The sequence below is a fragment of the Glandiceps talaboti genome, chromosome 14, assembly GCF_964340395.1.
Source record: "Glandiceps talaboti chromosome 14, keGlaTala1.1, whole genome shotgun sequence".
NCBI classification, from domain to species: domain Eukaryota; kingdom Metazoa; phylum Hemichordata; class Enteropneusta; family Spengelidae; genus Glandiceps; species Glandiceps talaboti.
Window position 1 is genome coordinate 9267904 of NC_135562.1, and position 24311 is coordinate 9292214.

At 34.6% G+C, this 24311-nt stretch overlaps 2 protein-coding genes across 6 annotated transcripts in view; one reads left to right on the forward strand and one right to left on the reverse strand.

Moving 5' to 3' along the window:
• The window catches only part of LOC144445451 (focal adhesion kinase 1-like), a 57131-nt gene extending 39452 nt beyond the window's left edge, over positions 1-17679 (reverse strand). For all 5 annotated transcript variants that reach the window (XM_078135004.1, XM_078135001.1, XM_078135003.1 and 2 more), the window contains exon 1: positions 17574-17679. The gene's annotated coding sequence lies outside the window, so the exon portion shown is untranslated. The remainder of the gene's footprint in view (positions 1-17573) is intronic.
• Positions 17680-18405: 726 nt separating this feature from the next.
• Positions 18406-23154, forward strand: LOC144446022 (membrane progestin receptor beta-like). Its single transcript, XM_078135690.1, has 2 exons — positions 18406-18477; positions 21464-23154. The coding sequence occupies exon 2, from the start codon at positions 21567-21569 to the stop codon at positions 22557-22559; it is 993 nt and encodes a 330-aa protein (XP_077991816.1). The 5' UTR covers positions 18406-18477; positions 21464-21566; the 3' UTR covers positions 22560-23154.
• The last annotated feature ends 1157 nt before the right edge of the window (positions 23155-24311 follow it).

A 24311-nucleotide genomic window follows, 5' to 3' on the forward strand; every position in this document is an offset into this window, starting at 1 on the left:
TGTCGGTATGTTGTGACACACGGGTAGCAAAGGCAGTGCGGACATTCGTTTTGATGCAAAGCAATGTCGTTGTTTTGATCTTGCAGATCGTCCCCGATACCGCTGTCATTGATGGCCGAGGCCTCGTCACCGATATCGATACCACTGTCGTTGCTGGCCGAGACCTCGTCAGTTGACTCAACAACGCCAGTGTTGTCAAGGTCGGGTAACTCGGAATCAATAACCAGTTCCCATCCGGAGTTTGCAAAGAGAGCCTTGATAGCGTCCCTTTGAACTTCATTGACGGCAATCAGTATCTTGCTGCTCATCTTGATGACAAACTGGAACTGACGTTGCAACTGAGTAAAACGACAGTTTCAATTGCAAAAGTCGTGTAGCTGTAAGTGCAATTGTCTTCGGCTCCACCCTGCCACGTACGTACATCCCCGGCGTACAGCACACCCTGTTATATTCATACGCTGTCGTCCAAGCTCCATATTTTGATTCACTGTACAGTGGTAAAGTTATAAAATTGGCCCGTTCAACCCTTTCGGGACATTGCAATGAACGATAAACAAAACAGCGATTTACTTCAGACAGTTCCTTTGCCATCGCTAGTGCATTGTTGTGTGATACGTCAACACAGCTGTCTCCCCGGTACATTTGTATTCCGATCTTTGAACAAACATACAAAAGGTTCTTTTTCGTGAAATTCATTCTTTTATTTATAAAACTATATGTGTTACATAATTATGACACATTACAATGAAACAAAATTACCACCTCTGTTGAGTCAAAAGTGTTATATGCAGTAGACAACTGCCATCCATTGTCTATGGTATAATACGCACACTGCACAGTCGCTGTATACTGTGTCGGCCGAACTTTCAAGCTCAATGTGTATATGGCCGTTTCGTTGCGAGCCTGTACATAATACAATTCGAGTATCACAACGACTAGCAACGCAGTGAAATGATTCCGATGTCCGTTGTTACTATAAATGATTTTGGTTCAGGCAGAAACAGTGTCTGTCATAACAGGATTAGTAAATGTTTGATCGTTGTCATTGATATGTGGACACGGTGACGTGAGTGTTAATCCGCTCAGATAAGACGCTGTGTATTGGGTGGAGTAGTCCCTAATGCGGTGACCCGGGATTGAAATACGGGCCTTTAACGTGTCATTTGTGCATACACTGTATTTGATGCCATATTTGACACTGAGGATGCAATTTTTGGGTTGTATTTTTTAGATGTTTTTATGTACTCTGTACGGTCCAACTCTGAGAACCACCCGAACAGAGATTCATTCGGAGTTCGCTCTCAGAGCTCATATTTCCAGAGGGTGATTACCATAGAAAATTGAAAGCCCAGAAAGATAACATGAAACCACTGTATTGTTGCATATAAATGTTTTCTTGTGACATTTTGGAAGTGCAAGCTGTGTATGTGTATACCGTGTTCGGAAGAATGCCATGCCATGTGTACATGTAAACATTTGTATTTCGTGTAAATCTGAAATACATGTAATGTGCATGCAAATTAGGAAAATACGCACCATAATGGGATTTTGACACTAAATTTGGCCGGGAACACGTCCCAAGGGAAGCATCTTAAAAAGTGACTGCTACAAATGTACCTCTGTGTACATGTAGATGAGAACTGTTGGGCAACTGGCTATAAGCATGTGTTGAAAGGACATGGTCAAAATCAACCAACAATGGTCCTAAGATAATACATGTTAGTGTGACGGTAGAATTGGTGTGATGGCCAAAGCTGATATAGATATATATATATATATGTACATTTATCAGGATGCAGGTATAACATAAAGTACATGTTGTACTAAGAAGGTGTGGGTGCAGACTTGGTTAGCAACACTATTGTTCTCAACATCATTGCACATGGCCACGACAAAAATTTGACCATGATCACCTGTTTAACAACCGCTGTTGCTAGGCATATTTGCATACATACCTCGCAAGATCTGCAACAAGACATAAAATCCCTTATTGAAATACAATGTAGTTCAATCAAAATACTGAAATCAGAAACTATATCAACTCAGCCAAGGTTTTTATTTTTTGTCAGGCTATCACCATAGTAACCATGTCACAATAAATGTATGAGTTTCAGAGTTTCTATACTGGCAAAACAGCATGCAAGCCAGGTAGCCAAGTCTTTGAGCTATCTTCATATTACATGTACTTACATGTATAGTGTACATGTACAACATCATGAAATAGAATCATGAGTTCTGTGTACATGCTATTCATAGATTCAAGGTTGTTTGTCGGTGTTATATAACAACAATGAAGCACAAACCAACAACAATACAGATGTAGTATAACTAACACATGTACAAGGTTACATTTTAAGTCTTGACAAAAACTCTTATATCATGCACAGGTCAAGTTGAACATGTTCATACAAAAAATATGGGATCCTGGCAATTCTACACCCAAACAATATATACATCAGTCTACATCACTGACTCTGCAGTGCTCAAAATAAGACTTAAAGTGGAACACTACTCAAGACATTTTCATAAACAACGGGTTCTGGAGAATCATTTCATGATTTTACATCACCTACAAATACTTGCGATTTCAGAGACTCATCAAGTTGATCTTGTGCCTTTATAGGGCATCTTTGCTATGACCTATTGCATCATGGGAATCTGCAGAAATAATATATTCAATGGTTGAACACTGAATATTCATCATAGCTGTTTTACACTGAAGTAAATAATATTTTTGTACTCAAAAAATTCAACAAAGCCATTAATTTTCGTCATTAATCATACATTGTGTAAATTTTGTTTGTACATGCAGGTACATGTATAATTATACTACATGTACATTAGTATTCAAAATATTTTCTATCTTCAGCCAGAAAATACTCGTGACCTAAGGGTTTCATCACTACCCATCATCAATATGTGGCAACAATGCTCCTATAGGCCACTCACAGTTCCTTTAATACCAAAATGAAGAAAAATATCATGGAATAATTTCTAAATGTCAATGTTAGTCAGTGTGTAGGATGCCAATGTGGTTTTGAATCATTCCATAACCTGTAAAGAGAGGTTTGGAGATTCGATGAAGAATAGCACAAGACTGGTCAGTGTGATTCACAAATTTCTCACTGTGTATTCTTGTGATGTTATTATCACTGAGTTGTAATTTATAATACCCTGGACTAGTGCTATCTGTGACATCAAACCTCCGGATCTCTCTTTTACAGAGATGATTCAATTCTACATTAGTATCTACAAACGTAGACTAGTCTGGATACCAATGTGGTTTCTAACTAAACCACGATGTAAATCGTAACAATACTGTATAAGAACTAGACTACAAGTAGACTAACCTTGGACTGGATTTACACACTCTCGTGTCTTTGATTCTGTGTACGATTTATAGTGAACAGAGACAAAAAGTCCTGTACGTGTACGTACATGTAGTACATTTAATATCACACTATGCATACACTGACAATTATTATCATTTCTCTAATAGTTTATGACAGTCAAACAGAATTCTAATACAAAGTACACGGTGTGACACACTTTAAACAGTCCACTATGATTCATAGCAAACACTGCAAATAAAAATTTGTTAATGAATTCCAACGTTTTCATCTCACGATTCATCTCTTTTACTGCACGAAAAAACACTACAAAATGTCCCTATATTGCATTAGAATGTAAAACAGTGGACTTAATTGAATAGATACAAATTTGTATTCAAACTAGGGAGTTAGGGTTAGGACAACACTTTTTATTTTTAAGTTTCTCATGAAGAAGTCAAACATATTTTTTGATTCAACAAATAATTAAAACGACGCCCTCTATGGCCAGATCAGACAATATTATATAACATCATCACTGGAGTGGAGATATTAGATCGCACCACCAAAATTGTGTCCTGGCAAAAATTATCATGTCCAAATGAAATGTGGGACCTTTAAATTATAAAACAATGGTTACATACATGTAGTACCCTTCTCCTGACTTTTCAGTAATTGTTATTTCTAGAGCATCTCGACTATTCATTAACCCTAATCAGGTCAAGTCAGTTGCTAGCGTATCGAAAATCATGTGTGGCAGAGATTCACCCTCATATCCAGTTAACTGGTCAAGATGGTGGCCAGCTGGTGACCAGCATATGTAAAAAATGTTGTGTAAATCAAGTCAAGGCAGTTATTTGTGGGTTCGCATGTTGTCAAACTTTGGCAGTCTCTGGACCCTTTCAGAGAATCAGATTTGAAAGTATGATTATGAATTGATTGCATCACTAACATACATTTTGTACACACACAGTGACAGACAGACAGACAGACAGACACACAGACAGACAGACACACACACACACACACACACACATGCACACGCTTATCTTTTTATAACCTACAACGAACCAACCGACCCATCGTTTTGAAAATATTACGATGAGAAACGTACAAAATAAACGGGAATGCCCTTAGCAGTATGTCAGTAATAGTTATTGAGTTAGACCACCTAATGTACATGTATATGTATAGATCTGATTTGTATTGTCAGTAACTGCATGCAGCAACTCTTTATCCCAGAGACTTGGTTATATCTGACATGTGATTGGATTCGATATACTGCTGTGGTAAATGACATAATTAAGCCTGTCCATAATACAAAATCTATTCCGGATCCAATTCAGCGATTTACCTGTCATACTTGTGGTTAATTTGTATCGAATTCAAATTAACTGATCCAGATTGAAGTCTGCTCAGATCTGGGTGGAGGTTTCGATCCTGATCAAAGTATTTCAAATCAGGTCGTGATCAGTAAGGCCTGGTGTGGACAGGTGCGTACTCCATAAGTAATCCACATCGAAGCTGGTACATGTACAAGTGTGGACAGGTACATGTACGATAATGTAATTGGAATCGAATCTGTTTGTCTTGTTTTTAGCGTAGATGGAAAGTTGATTCGATGCAGATTAAAGTGATCTGGATCAGTTTAACTTAGACTGGATCCGGATCAGATATACATTGTACAGCGCTATTGTCAAGTCAGATAGCTAAGTCTCTGTCTGCACTAGCAACTCTTCAATATTTGACGATTTTATAGCCACTGTCTGGGTTAATGTTTTTTAATGTTTGCTTTATGATTGTAATAACCATGTGAAACAAGACCCACTGATGCTGTGAGTGACATTCTAAACATATCACACATTTCAATGAAATGACACACATTGAAAGTCTACACAGCACCAAAGCATAGCTGTCATACATGTACATATAGACATACATGTATATGAGTCATGTAAAGTATGACATCATCAAAACATGACCTTTAACCTTATGACATCATAAGCGCACCCATATCCATTTCAAAAGTCCTGACTCAGGACATGAACTGACCCAGTGAAACTGTACAAGATATTAAAATACAGAGAAATGTGGACTACCATGTAGGTTGATGTTTGCTCATTAGTTTTATGAAGTACATGGCCTAAATGAAACCCTATCTGATCCTGCATAGGCTGTGTCATTATTTCTGACAAACAAGAACTCTACTGGGTTAATACCACAACTGTTCTAACATATGTACATCAGTCATATCATTTTTCATGTACTTTTAACTCTAGTACAATATACCGTCTTTGCAGATTTATTTTAGGCCAAAAAAAAATATATATATCTGGTTCTGGTCAGGGTAAACTTTCTAAAGTGGTGCAATGACGCGCATTTTTTTTTTTTTTTTTGCAAATTAGTAAATACACATTTTTTTGACACTTTACTCTGTTCTATCATATTTATCTCTTGAAAAACTTCCTTTTTCTTCGAAGCAGTTTAGGCTTTGTATTTAAGCAGTCTTGGCATGTAGGGTAGATTTCAGCTGCTTGTTCTCCTGATATCAGGAATAAATAAGGAACAGGAAAGCAAAAAAAAGGATCGACGCATTCATTATATCTTACCCTATATTCCTTCAATTTCTCGTTTTTAATACGATTTGTACTTTTTTTTTTTTTTTTAATTTCAAAACTCATAAATATTATTTCAATGTTATATCACTAGGCATTTCTTGCAATTCTATACATTAAACTTTTGCCAACTTTCAAAACAAAAATTTCAACGAAATGTTACTAACCATAAACTTGGTTTTTATCCCCATCCATTTCTGACTTTTTCCTCTTGTACTTTTTTAGATTAATCATTTCATATTTTTGAACTTGTGTACGCTTTATTGTCATTCCACCTACTTCTGTGATTTTAATCGATTTTTTATTTTTTATATTAAATTTAGAAATGTCACTTTTTGTCTTGAAATACAAACTAACATAAAGTAATCTAGTATTATATTCAATGTGAATCTGTACATTGAAATGGTTATAAAATACCATACATGTATATAGAAATAGTCTGGAATCCATGCGAATGGGGTTTTGAAAACGTAATTTCCCCATCAAAATTCAAAATCCCCTTTCACCTAGATTCTAGACTAGATTATAGGCTTGCATTACAATACAATACACATTTTTTGTTTCTCTACAAATCCTGTCCCAAGAATGACAATTTCTGGAATGAACCAAAAATTAGGTCATGGAATCATCCATACAGTTATTTGGTGAGCTACATTGTACAACCTACAGTAATCAGTGATAATTTCAAACAAATATTTTAATACATTTCAGTGAGTAGAATCACATATGTATAAGTAATTCTAGAGAAGAAACAAATAAATTATAAAATATGTGTACACTTATATATCTAGTAAGTAAAACAACGAAGTCAATATGACATGCCATATGATCTGTTCTGTTTTGCACTCTGGTATTAAATATGAAATTGAGAAATCTGGACATTGCAGCCTTTCGATTTTATGCATGTATTTAGTAAAAAAAAAACAGCCTTGTATATAATTGTCAGTCAAGTGAGGGCATGACATCACTTATTCAGTGTCCATGCATGCATATCAACACCATACTGAATGAGTCATACGGGTACATACACAACAGCAGCATGTACAAGACAGTATATAAATAACGCTGGTATGTTACACCATGCAAAGTGAGTACATAATCTTGTCTTCTCTGCTCAGATATTCACCATAGACAATATCCTACAACATGAGATTACAGGATCTGTCACAGCATGGAAATTGAAATGTCCGTATTGTCTGAGACACTTTATATTGAATTCTAGAAATCAAGATATCTCGTGGGGGGATTTGCAAACAGTACAAATTAAAACATTGAAATGTCTGTATGTATGTGATAACATGTAGTACAGATGTAGAAACCCCTTCCAATTTGCTATCCTGGTGTCGACCCGTCTGTTCATATTGAGCTACATGTACATAAGGCTGGTGTTAACATCAGCAGGTGCAGGCCATTAACCCTTCTCGTTGCTAACACATGCTGGTGAGGTGTTAGTGCCATCTCAGTGTTTGACTATAGAACTGAGCTCAGCTAGCCCACTTGAAAAGTGATACTTGAGTGGTAACGCATTAGTTCATGAGTGTTCAAGTAACGCATTACATGTAGTTCATGAGTGTACATCTACATGTAGTGAGTTATTTACAAGCATGGCCCCATTTTACTCAACTCTAAAAAGCTGCCAGTGAGTGGGTGAAAGTTACATGCATGTCCCTATTAGTATTACAGTACCTCACCTTTGTGCCAGGTTTCAACAGGATCATTTAAATGCATGACACCATTGACAGAAATATGCATGGATGCCGATACGGAACCCATTCCTAGGAAGCTCTTCCACATTGTCCGTGTTCATTGGAAGCCAAACATTACTAGACTGTTTAGGAAAACGTGTTCCCTGTATATACTATCCGATCCTTCGACCACAAAAGACAATAAAATACCAAGTACACATAACATAATACATCTAAACAGTTGGTGTTCTCATCAGCGTCTTGGGGTAACCTCTCATGCATGTACCACAGTAGACTGATTGATGGGTAGCTTAAGTAGTTTCTAATGATATATCTAGATAAAATGTCATGTTAGTTAAAATAATGGTGGAAGACAAACAGAATACTGCTATTGTAACCTCAGTTTTATTAAAAATAACAATATTTTATGGTGAACTGAAATTTACATATATGAGTTATGGACTTGGTAGACATCTCAAATTTCAGAAATGAGGCTGGAAATTACTTGTAGCCTGGAACATGTACCTATTTATGGGTCGTTTCATTGCCTTCCCTGTATACATGTATGTACAATGAGACAGAATGGGAAGTCAGACTTTATAGACGGTGTAATTTGTAACCTTTACATGTTAACAGAGAGCTAGTAAAAACTACCTGTGTTCTCAAGTGTTTTACCAGGCTTCCCGATCAAAATTGTACTTCGCCTTGCAGGTTATTGTTTACTCTCCCTGTTTGATTCAACCATGTAGAAACCAATAACAAATTTCACATGTTAACACTTTCATATAAATGTACAATGTAGCAAGATTGAATCAAATTATGAATACATTTTCTTGCTACATTTTATCTAAATGAAAGTAACTAATGTGCTCCAGGCAGACATCCAATGCAGACATCAAATGCAAACATTAAAATATTGGAGCCTGCATGTCTGCATCTAGTTGCAGTACATTTTAATTCATTTAGACAAAATGTAGCAAGAAATTGCAATCTTGCTACATTGTATCTTAAAGTACAATTGCAGTTTTTTATTGGTTTGTGAGTGGTTTTATTAAACATCTGAGTGAACAGTAACCAGCATTGCACTGTAATAATTGGGATGTGGCATGATATGAAAATCTTCTCAAACCTTAACTGATTCTTCCCCCCCCCCCTTTTTTTACAACAAGGTTTCCCAAGCCTTAGAAAAAACACTGTAAATACATTTATACATGTATGATAGTATACATGTATGTACAAATTACAATCGTCTATGAATTCTTTATAAGGGACGATAGCACAATGTCAACATGCTCAATAAACAAATTTTGTTTGTTTACGCCAAAAACCCCTCCCCTAAGTGAACTTTCACAAGTGCAACATCGACACATTTCGTTAAGGTGAAATTTGTAACGGTCACACCACTACGATTGATGCCATGTAAAAACATATACATTTTGTATAGTAAACACATTAAAATACTAACAGAAAAATGGCCTTGTACATGTACATGCATATCACATTAGAGGTAAATTTTGATAAACTTATCAACATCTTAGTAGTACATACAAAATGTACAGAGCTTCTTATTAATAATATCATCATTGAAGGTGTCAAAGTTTTCTAAATTAGGTTAGAAGTGCAAAAAAATGAAGAATTCAGCAATCGTATTGACACTTACATGTACATGTAGTCTGGATGCCAATGTGGTCTCTAACTAGAGGTGTAAATCGTACAGATAGGTATAAGAAGTAGACTAATTGACACCAGACCCCCTGCCCCCTAAATGAACAAAGTTTGTTTATTGAGTTTGTGTGACATTGGCCATTACCTATGTTTTATTATCTACAAAGACAAATATTCTCAAGATTATTAGAAAACTGCTGATATTTTAATCACAGAATGTCAATATTTAGTCATAGGAAAAGTGTTTTATTTCTGTTTGTTCTGTATTATTTTCTTTCCTGTTGTTTTTGTGATTTATACCAGTTTCAAATATGCAAGTTTCTAGTTTGTGAGTGTGTGTATGCATGTATGTGTCACTTTGTGTGGGTGAGTAGGTGTTACTTTTAGTCATTTTAGTTTTATACTAAATATCAAATGCTTTGAACCTCATGTGAAATAACCAGAACACACTAATACCTCAGTGAAAAAATCTTCCTTTTTTTTAATTAAACCAGACTCAAATATGTGTTTTGTGAGTGTGTATGTATGTGTGCACGGGGAGGGGAAGGGGAGGAAGGGGCTTACTTTTAGTAATTTTAATTTTTACTAAATTTTGAATACTAACTGAAGATCACATGAAATAATCAGAATACATCGGTATCTCAGTAAAAGTATCTTTACTACCAGAATTTAGCTTTTGAAGATCGAAAGTTTGTATGACAAACAATACCCCACTAGACAAGTCATATGAGCTAGCTATAACCAAGAGTCATTAAAATCTTACAGCTATCCGCCGATTATAATCCAAAACGGTGTCATTTACTTTCGAAATGGGATACTAAAGAATAGAAATCACTGCATGACTACATTCAAATTGTTATTGTGAAACAAACCTCAGTTTTTATAAAAAAAACTCAGTTGGAAATTTTAAGTATCACAGGAGGTGTAAAATCCCAAGATTGTGCGCAGAGTTCTCAGCGTGATTTCAGAACATGGCTATAAACTAACTTACTATTCAGATTCTGGACATGTAACTGAATCTCTCATATCGTCCACACCATAAATTACACACAGTCAAACTAAGGAATGATTTACGTGTACCACAGACACTAAATGTTTGACTCTACTGTACTTCAAGGCCACGATAAGAAAAACACTTTCAGAAATTCAGAAATTTTGCATAACAACTTCCTGTACAGGATTGATATGAAAATTTCCTTCACTTAATTATGTATATGAAAGCCGTGCGGCCTACATTGTACAAGAACAATTGTGCGTTGAATCATAAATGTCAACATCCTATTGGCCAATGCCCTGTATGTGTGAAATAGACTTCACAATAATAACACATATTTAAATTTATTCATAGTACCTTGGGAATGGCCTATTTTACACTATATTGAATTTATCCTTGTACCTGATCACGAGACCTTTTGTTCAATAAAGCAAAGGTCTGGTGGTTTTCTTATCAAATGATGCAGTTAGAGGCCCTGTGTTTGCTTTGTGCTACATGTGATGCAATACTGTTCACGGTGTATGATATTGATATTATAAGTAAGTTATTACACCTAACAAAACATTTTCAAAAGAAAAAAACATTCAAGTTGCAGATTTAAGCGAGGTTAACTTTCGAGTGTGAATTAATTTAAGCTGACTCTAGTGTTGGTTCAGTAGTTAATGACATACATGTATATATGTAATTCTTAGTGATGCCCATCCATTTATGTTATGATGTAAGCTAGGTCTGAAACAGATAGCACATTGGACAAAAGCTAATCTGAACACAGACCAAAAAACTACTTCTCATTTATGGCACACCAAAGTCAGACTAGAATCAACTTTGCAGTGTGCCCTCTAAGCCAATTTGAAGTGCACTGATGCACACAGTTTCTAGTGACGCACCAAATTGGTGTTCCCCTATCTCTTACTATGTGGTGACTCACAAGAAATGCCAGTTTTTCTCATTTTGACTCACAACAACAAAATGTGGCTATCAACAGAAGGCACACTGTGACTCTGGTCTCCGTAATGTGAACACTGTACATGTACGTACATGTATATAAAACTGCAGTACTACATGTCCCGTACATTTGTACAGTATATTCACCATGTATAATTTTGTCAGACCCATGAACTCTATGAGGAAGACATAAAATTTGAGAGTAAAACAGGGACACCACTAAATATTCAAAACTGAACATATAATTCCCAGATAAAATGATGAAAGTAGATAAATATTCCACGACAATAATCATTCTAATTGTCTGAATGTATACACCAAATTGGCACAATTACGATATGATGCCGACAGTCACAGAAATCATGTTATCTGATCCTACACAGCGGTAAAATATATAGTATTACGTCCGAGTACATGCTGGATTTGAAAACAACCATGATAGGATTTCATGTGATCTTATGCCCTTTTAATTTCATAGAGAAATAACAATATAAATATAGAAATGTTAATAAAATTATGAGTGCCAGACAGGGTGCTCCGTAGCATATAAAAGACTAGGTTGACTTGACTACATGTATGCCTAGGAAAATACATTTCAATGATATTTTGTGTACGATTGTGAAATTTACAAAAATTACACTATATTTGTACGTAATTACATTATTTTTCTTTTCTTTTTTTTTGTCATTTTAGAAAGATGACATTTAGTACTTAGTTACATTTTTTGGAATCTAGTTGTAGATTAGTGTTTGTCTGCATCAGTCATACATTGTCATCATCTTCATGATGTGAAAGCCAAAAAAAAAAAATAGAATTGTTTTCTTGTCAGGACAGTTTGTCTAAAGTGGTGCGACAATGCGATTTTTTTTTTATTCTCAACAAACCTGTCACTCAGTCTACTGTACTATTTATGGCAGTTACTGATCTTTTTATTTACTATTGTAGAGCAAGTGTGTACATGTATATGGGGCAGATGTCATTTGCTTGTTCATGATTGGCTCTACAGTTGTCTTCAATGAAGTGGGGGGAGGGGGGGGGTGTTTCTCCCCTGAATCTGAAGACTGTATGGGCTGGGCAAACACAGAAAAAAAAAGTCTGACATGAGGGTATTTAAGTGATGTGCACACTTACCAGAAACAATTCTTTCTTCTTCTTCTTTTTTTTTTTTTTTTTTTTTTTTTTTGGGGGGGGGGGGGGGTCTAAGGCATCTGGTTAAGATTAGATGTACATGTATATTTTATATCTATTTTGAAAACTACAACATTTAAAACTGAAGTGTTGATGGCAACCAACAATATCGCCACTGAAAATTGTTAAATGGCCTTATGTCATACCAACAACATTGACAAAGTCAGTGTTTATAACTCAATACATTGCAAAAAGCTAATAAAAATACATAAAAAGTTTGTTATGGCACATACAATAGCAAAGAGTTTTACATATTTTATTAATCTTTTATAATTTATTGAGTTACAAACAGGAACTTAGTATATGTTGTTTCACATTTGATTTTTCACTTAGGAAGTCATGATAATAATAAAAATAATAATAATCTTTATTTGTCCAAATAAATTTGAATGGTCGCCGTGAGAGCAGCGCCCTAGTGCCCTACTGCCACTGGGGTAGTGTTGAAAAAGCAGGAGGAAACAAGAGTACCTGGGGAAAACCTGCGTTGTTCAGAAGGGTCAAACTGAGCATCACCCTTCTTACATACAGACCTGGTTAAATTTTAAATCAAACCCAGCCAACACCTGGTGAGTTCAAACCCAGACTGCAGAGGTAAGAGGCGTACAAGCTAACCGCTCGGCCACCGACAACCCAATAAAATTGTTTTTATACATTAAATATCCAAAATAAATACCCAATCCTCATCCATATGGTCACTTTAGAATATCAACAATTATCTTTTGTAAAAGTTTATTTTAACCATAATTAATATCTAGTAAATGGTTGAAATCATGATCACGTTAGGGTCACTGATTTTAGGGTGCGGACCCAAAAATCAATTTGATTAGATTTATTGTACCATATAAAATGTATAGCTACATCATGTACACAAATCCATGTATGTTTACCAACAGGTCAATCAATATTGTTCAAGGTGTATGATATTAGCAGTATGTAATTATAACTAACAAAATAAGTTTTTGAAAAATATTTCAGTTGCTGCTAGTGCAGTTTTAATAACTATGCATTTACATGTATCATACTTGATACTCATTCATTCACATATTATTATTAAATATGATTTTTGGAGACAAAGCAAGTGAAAAGATATATCAAATTTCAATCTTGTATGAGCACTTGTTTTGTAAGAACACAAAAATATCCCGGACATATTTTGCGATGATGTTGTTTTTACTAAGAATGGTAAGCTAAGTAGTAAGTCTACATGATTCCCTTAATTTCAATGAGTTATTAATGATGTTCCCTTCAAAATTTAAGGTGCGACATATAGAAATCCACATATATTTATCATATACCCATAACCCCCCCCCCCACCCCAAGTGTTCCCAAACCTTTATGAAAACAATTTCATTGACCTTGTAATCATGATGGATAAAACATGTACTTTATGAAGGTCAAAGGTCAATCAAAGCATGCAGGTAGTATGTCGCAAAGGTCAATCAAAGTACATGTAGCCCCTTCAATGCAGCCTAAGGGAGGTTATCTACACTTGCATGTATGTATGTATGTATGTATGTATTTCAGAGTTATACATGTAAATACAGTATGTAAATCTAAGATAAAAGATATACCAAAATCTACATATTTACATAATTTGTAAATTTTCCAGAGTACAATATTTAATTACCTTTCCTAATCTTGGTATTTGTTGTGTCTCTTTAGATCTTATAGTTACATACAGTTATACATCAGATACTTATTTGAATAATTTGTTTGTGTAGTTAGAAATTCAAGTTGCCAATGTTTGGCTAATAAATAAAGTTACATATATTTTGTATTACTAGTTCCGAACTCAGAGAGGAAATAATTGGGGAGTTTGGAACTAATACAAAAATATGATTCCAGATAGTCTAGTTCCTATACAGTATCATTACGATTTATACCTTCACTCAATGTGTTAGAAACCATAGTTGACATCCAGACTAGGAAAGCATGTTTTGGTTGAAAGTGGCATACATGTACAGTTAGTACATGTAATAATGAAGGTAAAAGTGCCATGTAAAAGAAAACCAAGACTAACCAGGTGGAAATGTGTTTGTCCATGCTGTGCAAACACTGGGTGTACCCTTGAAATAAGTCTGACATCTGTATTTTTACAGCAAGTACCCCTAGTTTACTGAATGAAACTTTTACATGATATGTACATGTATGAAGCAGTCGATTTCTGATTAAAACATAAGCAGTGCGGAGACAAAGAAATGTGCTTTGAAATGCTTGCTGTGGTAAGGGATAACCTTGACGGTGAAAAGCTGTATTTTTATATTACATGTACATGTTTTGTATTTGGAACACTGCGTGTTATCATGTACATTTCATTTGTTTTCATGTTGATCTGTCAGAAAACCTGCAAAATGCTTGATGTCACTTTCACCTCCTTATTTGGGAGACTGAACAGAAAATTGCTTTGTTACTTTACTGAAAAGCCCTTCACAACAAATAATCTGGAAAAGTGGACTTTCTATCTTTACAATAGATGCATATTTGCAAGCAAGCTAGGGAGTTACATTTTACAGTTAGTGTTATGTAAGTTAGGGATAGGAATTGGGTTAGACCCCCTAAGCAGACACTAATGCTCTGCACTTGTATTTGTAATGACACTTGAATTTCTGCAGGGTGGCATAACAATGCACATGTTGTTCTGAGAATTTTTGAGAATTCAGTCCATTGACAACTTTTGCTGTTGTGTCTTGTTGAAGCCCTGGGTACATGTAGTGTACATTATATGCCCCTACTGTGCTGGTGAAACTTTTTGGCAATAGGAAACTAAATTTTTCTCCAAAGTCTAGCAACTATTTTGATACTTTATCCATTTTACATTTTATCATTTCCATATTAACATGTACTGACAAGAAAAATTTGAAACTTTGAAATTCTTCATTGCCACTATCACCTCGTTTTACATCAACACTTCTCTGTCTCTTACAGCTTAATTTGCAAATACCTCTTTTACTGTTTCATTCTGTTTATCTGCATGTATAGTTCACATCTTTTAATCCCTCATAAATTTGAATGCTTTAAATTACAAAAAAAAAACTGAATATGAACTTTGTTCATCTTAGACAGATACAGTGCAGATGTATACCAACAAGTACATTACACTGATGGTATCTCAAACTTTTGTATACGGTGGTCACAGTTATTTCTGAAGTCAAAGAGTAACATCTTATTTTCAATCAGTAAGGACACTTGAGAACTCAAGTATCGTATGCTGAGAAGCATGTTAGTCATGTAATCTAAAATGAATGAACTATGCACTGATACAGAATTCAGTACTGTAACAGAACTCTAATATTGTGCGTTAATTTTGGCACTTGTCCTTGCATTGCACAGGATACTCATTGAAAATGAATTCAAAGCCCACAGTTTTAATTAGGCAGCCATAATTGACTAGCGTGTACGTTAGGCTTACATGTACTCTGATAAGCACTTTGCATGAAATGATGGATTGCTGAGCTGGAAGTATTTTGTTGAAAATTTTACAAAACTGCACTTGGAAATAATCAATATATTTCACCAAACCTTTGTTAATTTTTGAAAAAACAAGTGATAGCAGAAATATGGTACATGTACACAGTAGTCCTATAAGGAGTTGAGGTAATTAGCTACAAGTATTGGCTGTACAGTGGTGGTCCAAAAACAGAATAACAAGTATTTTGCTGTTGGTGGTGGTACAATGAAAATCACACCTGGTAGTATACATGTATTCTTCTGGAGGGGATACATGTAATTTTTGGTTTTATGTGAGTACTTAAGCACACAATTCTGTGAATATAAATCTATGCATTAAATTTTCAGTTACTGAATTAATGTTTTCTGTTTTGAAGATGTAATCAATTCATATACTATTCATATACTTAACAGTATATGAATAAAATCTTTATGATGAAATGAAACTTCAAAAACCAGGAAGTTTTCATTCATATTTTTATGGTGAAATGAAACTTCAATAACTACAATTTCAGGAAGTTTTCTTTTATATTTTTATAGTGAAATTGTTTCCGGTTTCCCATCCACACACTAGTAACTCAAGAAGCTAGAATTGTCATTTATTTCCTGCCATGGGAAAATATTTGACCAAAATCATTTCAAAACTATTTTTTTATTTGTCAGTAAATAAATAAATAAAGAATGTTATTACCATGGTGACAAACCTGACTTGGTTAAGTTTGAATGAACTTCATTTTTCCATTCGGGCCATTTACACTGACAGTTTTGACTTTTGTGTGCATGTGTAGGTCAATCCTGAAACCATTTTTTACAGCAGAAAAATAACATCTGTGGTTTGAGCTTTACAGTAGACATGTAAGCTCTTAACACTGAACTCATAGGGAAACATAACAAAAGTTTGTTATAACAGAGTGTTCATTAACCATGTACTCTACTGAAATATAAGTTTGGGGCACATGACTGTTACTTAAAAATAACTGAATGTTCACAAATAACAGAGTTCATATAAAGATGTCTAGATATTGATCAGTTGACAATAACATATGTATAAATAAGTAGTACAATAACATTAAGTGATTTTACACATGTTACAGACAAGAACTATTATACAAAATGTGTCAGATTAGGAGTTGCAGCTGGTGTCTTTCACTGTATATCGAATATATCTACAAAAGAAACTATCAAATTGATGCTAAAAATACTATTTCCACTTTGTGGATGTTCTAAAGAAAGACAAATTATGACATTTTTTTCAATATTTTCAAATTATTCAATAATTACACTTAAGCTGTTCCTTAATAACACTTGAGTTATATATGGGGGCGATTAACCTTATCCGTTACCATAATGCAGTTCTTTTAAAAAGTCTATTAAAACTGACTTAATTCTTTCAACATAAATGTCGATTTGGCGTGTCCGAGATAAATACTAGATAAAAGAGAGAGAGATGATAGTTCTGATGTAATGAAACGTTTCGAATGTAAACGTACAATGAATATGACTTCGGGGATTCAGCCATGCACATAGTGAGTGCGTGATCTCACGGAGTCATTGCTGAGCTGACTGACTGAACGAGCTGATCAACAAACTCCAAATCTTTGCCACTCTTTCACATGAAAAGAAAACTGATCATCTACATACAACGTTTCAAACTATAAGCTAATAAAATGGACGGGTTCATAAAAACGCTATTTACGATACGTACCTTGTGTTTGTCAGGAGTAGCCCATAACTTATAACGGAAATTCTCGGAACGCAGTTGTGCTATATTTATACGGAGGAAGACGTTCACTCTATCCAGGAAGTGATCGCCAACTAGCAATATGGCGAAAAGTGACCAGCATGCTCTGCGCGAAGCCCCATAACTCGATCGAAACTGTTGATTAAATATTTAAATACATCACTAGCATTCTTTTCAAATTTCATTTCCCAAACACGACTATGCATCGTTTTTCTTATAAAAATAGTAATGGAAAAATAAGAATAAGTCAAAGTATTAACTGGAATATAGTTTAATTAATTTTGAATTTGAAAGGGATCATTGAATTGAACTTTGACCTGAGAGGGAAAGTATTGATTTCTGAAATGTTTCATATCGTTGATTGAGATGTTGCGGTATCCTTGTGTAAACTGAAGGTAAGTGTCGTTTACTGCATAAGTTCTTTTTTATATAAACGATGAAATGTCATGTTTAATGGTGTAAATATTGTGTGTGAAAGTGTTCATTGGTTTTTATGGTCGATCAGTGGAATCGAGACAAATAACAATTTCTGATACACAATTTGTCATGTAAACGTTAGTTACCTCAGTGCATACAACTCAGTTACGTACAACAGCGGTTGTCAATTTTAATTCACCTTTTAGTATTCATAGTTTGTATCAGTCGTCGGGTTCGAGGCCAGCCTCATATTTTCTCTGTCTGTCAGCTTTTACAGGAAATGGGATCGCCTAGAGTAGGCAACGTAGTGTAATCATAACGTCACCTGGTAACAACGACAAAAGGGAGAGCGAGATTGTGACGTGACAAACCCCGGCGACAGTGCATCATCAGTCTGTGTGACACATCGACCGACAATATCACAGCGGTCAGTGTACGAGTGTTGTTGAAGGTGCGATTATGCAAATTCTAATTGTTTGTGTAAATTCAATATGATTGTAATTTTTTTTATTTCATTTTTGATATTGACACACAAATTGATAAGTTGTCTATACCGACGACATCGTGAGAAGCTATGTTTAAGATTGTCCTGGTCTTATAATTAGCCCGGCGATCTTTGTTGATGACCGCTCCGACCCGTGTCGGTATATTTACGATGGTACAATTTGTGCATGACAATTACATGATTTTAATGTGTACGGAATAATCGAAAGCTCTCTTTGAAAAATTTGTATTGTGTACGTGATCAACATATATATGTATGACTGAGTAATTATCATTTGCATATCAATAGCTTCTTTTCATATAATATTATCGACGTGTTGGATCTATCAATCAACATATTGAACAGACTATATCAACCATGCACTTTTAAAAATAACAATAAGTTGTAAGTATAATATATATTTGTGTTGTCCTTCCAACCTGCCACATAGCATTATTGATTGTTCCCCCAGTGTGAACACTGAATAGGGGTGACAAGTCCTTGACCTTCTCATTTCAATGCCCATAATACTCCCAACTACTTCAGTTTAGGCCAAAAAAAATGTGTGGTTCAAATAACGCCCAATTACAAAATAGTGTGAGTAGGTAGGATTTTTATTTTATTTTAATTTTTTAACTTTGAGGATCTGTTTAAATGTTCTCTGTATTTCAAAGTTCTACAGAGACTTCTCATCGATGTAATCGCAATTTCTGTTCTATATGCAGAAGAGTTTGTGTGGTACGCTGTATTCCACCAGACACATGAAGCAACAAATCTCACTTTGCAATTTTTTTTATTTTTTTTTTTTTTTTTCGATATTTTTTTTCGAATTTCCTAAAAAAGGTTTAGGATAGCAGTAAAAAAATAGGTTAGGTCAGGTGACTGGTAGCAAACAGGTTTTTTTGGGGGTTGTTTTGTTGGTTTTATTTGGGGGGGGGGGGTGTCTTGTGCAAAATGGTGTAAATGATGTGTTATTTAGAAGCAGTACTGACTGGTCGCTGAGCCGATATACCACTCAAGGTCCCCTATTTCGATATCTTTTGTACAATGAAACTATGGCAACCATTGAGTAATTGTGAACAGCACGATAATAACAATGCTTTAATGGTGATTGCAAAATATGTTTTTGACCTTCGTAGAGCTGTTGAAGGTTGAAAAGTCCATTTTTTGGATATTGCGAGAAATAGCGACATGATTATGTAATATATGTACATATGGATGAAATAATGATTATGTGTAAAGAAGTCTAATGGAGCTTTGTTTGAAATATATTTAATAATGTAATCATGTATAGACTTTAATACATGTGAAATACTAAGAATATTTATCGGTACCAAACATTCTTTTTTCTAGGGTATGACCTTAATTTCTCCATTTCACAATTCTGTAATTTTTATTTGTACTAATAAAGTTGATTATGCACTGTAAAACTGTCAATCAAACAAAATATGCAAATAGTTTAAATAGCATATTATATAGTTCCTAAAATATACATGAATTAACTTAACTAGGTAATGTTATTTTTAAACTCAATCAAGACTAAGTTTTCCCAGTTGCTATTACTAAAATACATTAAGTAAAAGAGCTAAAGGGACACAAAATGAGTTTCTATATTTTAGGGCAAAATTTTTGCTTGATGTTTATTTTAATGTGGCCATATGGATAACATTTTGATATTTATTTTGGATGTTTAATTTATAAAACAATTTTATCATGGCGTCCTACTTGAAAAATCAATATGAAACAATATATGCCAAGTCCTTTTTTGTATCTCAATAAATTGCAAAAGATTGACAAATGTGTAAAATGTTTGTTATTGTACGCACAATAACAAACTTATTACACATTGTTTAGCTTTTTTACAATGTATTGAGTTACAAACACAGACTTCAAGTTCAGGGGTAGGTAACAAATATTAGTTAAGAGCCAGATGGATATAGTAACAAGTACAAAAAATACACAATGGACTTGGTCAATGTTGTTTCACATTGGTTTTTCAAGTAGGAAGCCATGATAAAATTGTTTCATAAATCAACAATCCAAAATAAATATCAAATCAACATCCATATGGCCACATTAAAAGACATTCGCTAGTATTCTACTTACTGCACAGCATATGTAATCACCACATGCAATTGACTGAACTCAAACCTGGTATTAAAATATAGCTTATAAATGATCAGATGACAATTTATTGTACGTACGGTACAGAAAAATGTTTGAATTCCCTACTATGCAATCAAATGCCACATAACGATTGTCATGTGCACGTGATAGAAGGCATACGCTGATGTTTACCTTCTAGCAGAATAGTTTAAAGTATGTCCCATGGCTCAGGAACTTTCTGCAAATGCAATACTGTTGTATATCATGCTACAGTGTATTGTTACCTGAGTAATTTCAAAAGTGTCCATGCACTACTTAAAAAGCTATGGTGCTCTAAAAATTTATTTAAAAAGTAAGTAGTTTGTAAAAAACTTGAGAAGTTTACTCATTCCAGGGGGTGGGGGAATTTACATATATATGTTGACAACTGTTGACTACGTTCTTACTTGCTTGGAACAGTTTATGCTTTGTGGTTTTATATGTATCTTAACTTGAGTAAAACACTTACAAATTCAGCTGTGCCATTTAAAGTGGCCATATGTTAGAATTGGGTATTTATTTTGGATGTTTAATTTTCAAAACAATTTTAACATGACGTCCTACTTGAAAAAAACAATGTGAAACAACATAGAACGAGTCTGTGTTTGTAACTCAATAAATTGCAAAAAGTTGACAAATGTGTAAAAAAAAAAAAAAAAAAAGCCTTGTTATTATACATACAATAACAAACTTTTTAAGCATTGTTTTATCTTTTTTGCAATGTTTTGAGTCGCAAGAAGTACATGCAATGAGATTCTTAACACGTTTTAGAGTTATAACCAAATATTCTATTTCATTTTATTTACAGTGTACAACAAACATGAACAGAGACAGTCTTTGATGACAGCACAACAATTGCTATAGCAACTGGAAATTTATTGGTCTCAGGGTGAAAGGTGATTCAGATCAAGATGACGAAAGTGGAGTTAGGAAAGCTACCTCGTACCAAGAGTGCTGAAGAAGTACCCAAGCTCTTCCGCGAACCAAATGTACATAATGGGTACAGAGTTCCCCATCAACCAATGAAATACTACATTTTCAGTGTATTCCAGGTGCACAACGAACTTCTTAATGTATGGACACATGTTCTAGCGAGTTCATTTTTATTGTACCAGGCTTTAACACTAGCATATACTGTTGATTTTCTAAACGATCCATATTCTTGGCCACTGCTGTTACTGTGCACTTCATGTTGTACATATCCGTTTCTCAGCAGTCTCGCACATTTATTACAATCGCATTCAGAAAGTATACACTACACTTGTTTTTTCGTTGATTATCTGGGTATAAGTTTTTATGGTTTTACAAGTGGATTGATTCATTTTCGTTACAGTGCAGAGGAGTCGTATCTCTCTGTGGTCGGTAGTGGATGGCTGTTTGTAATTGTCAATTTTATCTTATCTTGCTTTACTTGCTTTGCATGCGGGTATGCCAAAGTCAAATATAACCGACCCTATCCATACGCCAGGAAACTATGGCAGCTTTGCTCAGTTGGAAGTTTATACATATGGATTATTTTTCCAATATTTCAACGTGTGTATGCATGTCAGATGTTATCTTGTACAGATGAATCAATTTATTATCACAAGACTGAAATCATGTGGTTTTTGCTTGGTTCCCTTTTCTTTGCCGTTCCATACCCACAAAAATTTGCGCCTGGATTTTTTGATATCATCGGTCACAGTCATCAGCTTTTTCATATTTTTATTCCTATATGTACACATAGTCAAATACAAGCAGAGTACTTAGATTTGCAAAATAGACGAGAACACATCAAGGCTCACTTCCAGCCAACATTTATGAATACTTTCGGTATCTCAGCTTTGTTCATTCTATGTAATATCATTGTCGTATTGTGGCTAAGATCTAAGGCATTGTCCAAAATAGCAGCTAAGAAGTCGTGATGTTAGTCACTCTCATTTTCAAGAAGGGCTAAAAAGAGCAACTAGGAACTAATGATGTCACTATTGTATTTAACTTATGGCTAAATTACTGTCCAAAATGATAACCAGGAATTAACTTTAACTTGTGATATCATTGATCAGGACTCAAAAATAGCAGTAGTCAAGGGCACATAGACTACTAAACATTGTATCTAGACTATCAAATTAGTAGTAGTCCCGGACACATAGACTACCAATCATTGTATCTAGACTACCAAATTAGTAGTAGTCCAGGACACATAGACTACCAATCATTGTATCTAGACTACCAAGGTGGCCGTCTATTACCAATCGAAATCAATAGAAAATATTATAGCTGAAACAGTTCACTGGCTAAATCTGACTACTAAGTGTAAAATTTGAGATTAAGCCATGCTGTTATATTGTAACTTAGAGCTAAGCTACTGCCTAAAATGGCAACTATAATCTCAATATCTCTGTTATATTGTAACTTAAGGCTAAGCTACTGCCTAAAATGGCAACTATAATCTCAATATCTCTGTTATATTGTAACTTAGGGCTAAGCTACTGCCTAAAATGGCAACTATGATCTCAATATCCCTGTTATATTGTAACTTAGGGCTAAGCCACTGCCTTAAATGGCAACTGTAGTCTCAATATCTCTTATATTGTAACTAAGAGCTAAGCTACTGCCTAAAATGGCAACTATAATCTCAAGATCTCTTATATTGTAACTTAGGGCTAAGCTACTGCCCTAAATGGCAACAACGAACTAAATATCTTTGCTATATTGTAACTTAAGGCTAAGCTACTGTCTAAAATGGCTACAACGAACTAAATATGTTTGTTGTATCTTAACTTAGGGCTAAGCTACTGCCTAAAATGGCAACTATATGATCTCAAGATCTCTTATATTGTAACGTGTGGCTAAGCTACTGTCTAAAATGGCAACAACGAACTAAATATCTTTGTTGTATCTTAACTTAGGGCTAAGCTACTGCCTTAAATGGCAACTATGATCTCAATATCTCTGTTATATTGTAACTTAGGGCTAAGCTACTGCCTAAAATGGCAACTATAATCTCAATATCTCTGTTACATTGTAACTTAGAGCTAAGCTACTGCCTAAAATGGCAACTATGATCTCAATATCTCTGTTATATTGTAACTTAAGGCTAAGCTACTTTCTAAAATGGCAACTATGATCTCAATATCTCTGTTATATTGTAACTTAAGGCTAAGCTACTGCCTAAAATGGCAACTATAATCTCAATATCTCTGTTACATTGTAACTTAGAGCTAAGCCACTGCCTAAAATGGCAACTATGATCTCAATATCTCTTATATTGTAACTAAGAGCTAAGCTACTGCCTTAAATGGCAACTATGATCTCAATATCTCTGTTATATTGTAACTTAAGGCAAAGCTACTGTCTAAAATGGCAACTATGATCTCAATATGTCTCTGTTATATTGTAACTTAAGGCTAAGCTACTGTCTAAAATGGCAACTATGATCTCAATATCTTTGTTATATTGTAACTTAAGGCTAAGCTACTTTCTAAAATGGCAACTATGATCTCAATATTGTAACTTAGGGCTAAGGTACTGCCTAAAATGGCAACTGTGATCTCAATATCTCTTATATTGTAACATGTGGCTAAGGTAGTATCCAAAATAGCAGCTAACGATGTTATGATTATTTTACAGTTATGGGCTAAGGCAAAAGCTGTGTAGTAATGACAATTAAGAAT

Bases quoted from the DNA above. Each gene is read 5' to 3' on its own strand.
- LOC144446022 (XM_078135690.1), top strand. From the start codon at position 21,567: ATGACGAAAGTGGAGTTAGGAAAGCTACCTCGTACCAAGAGTGCTGAA.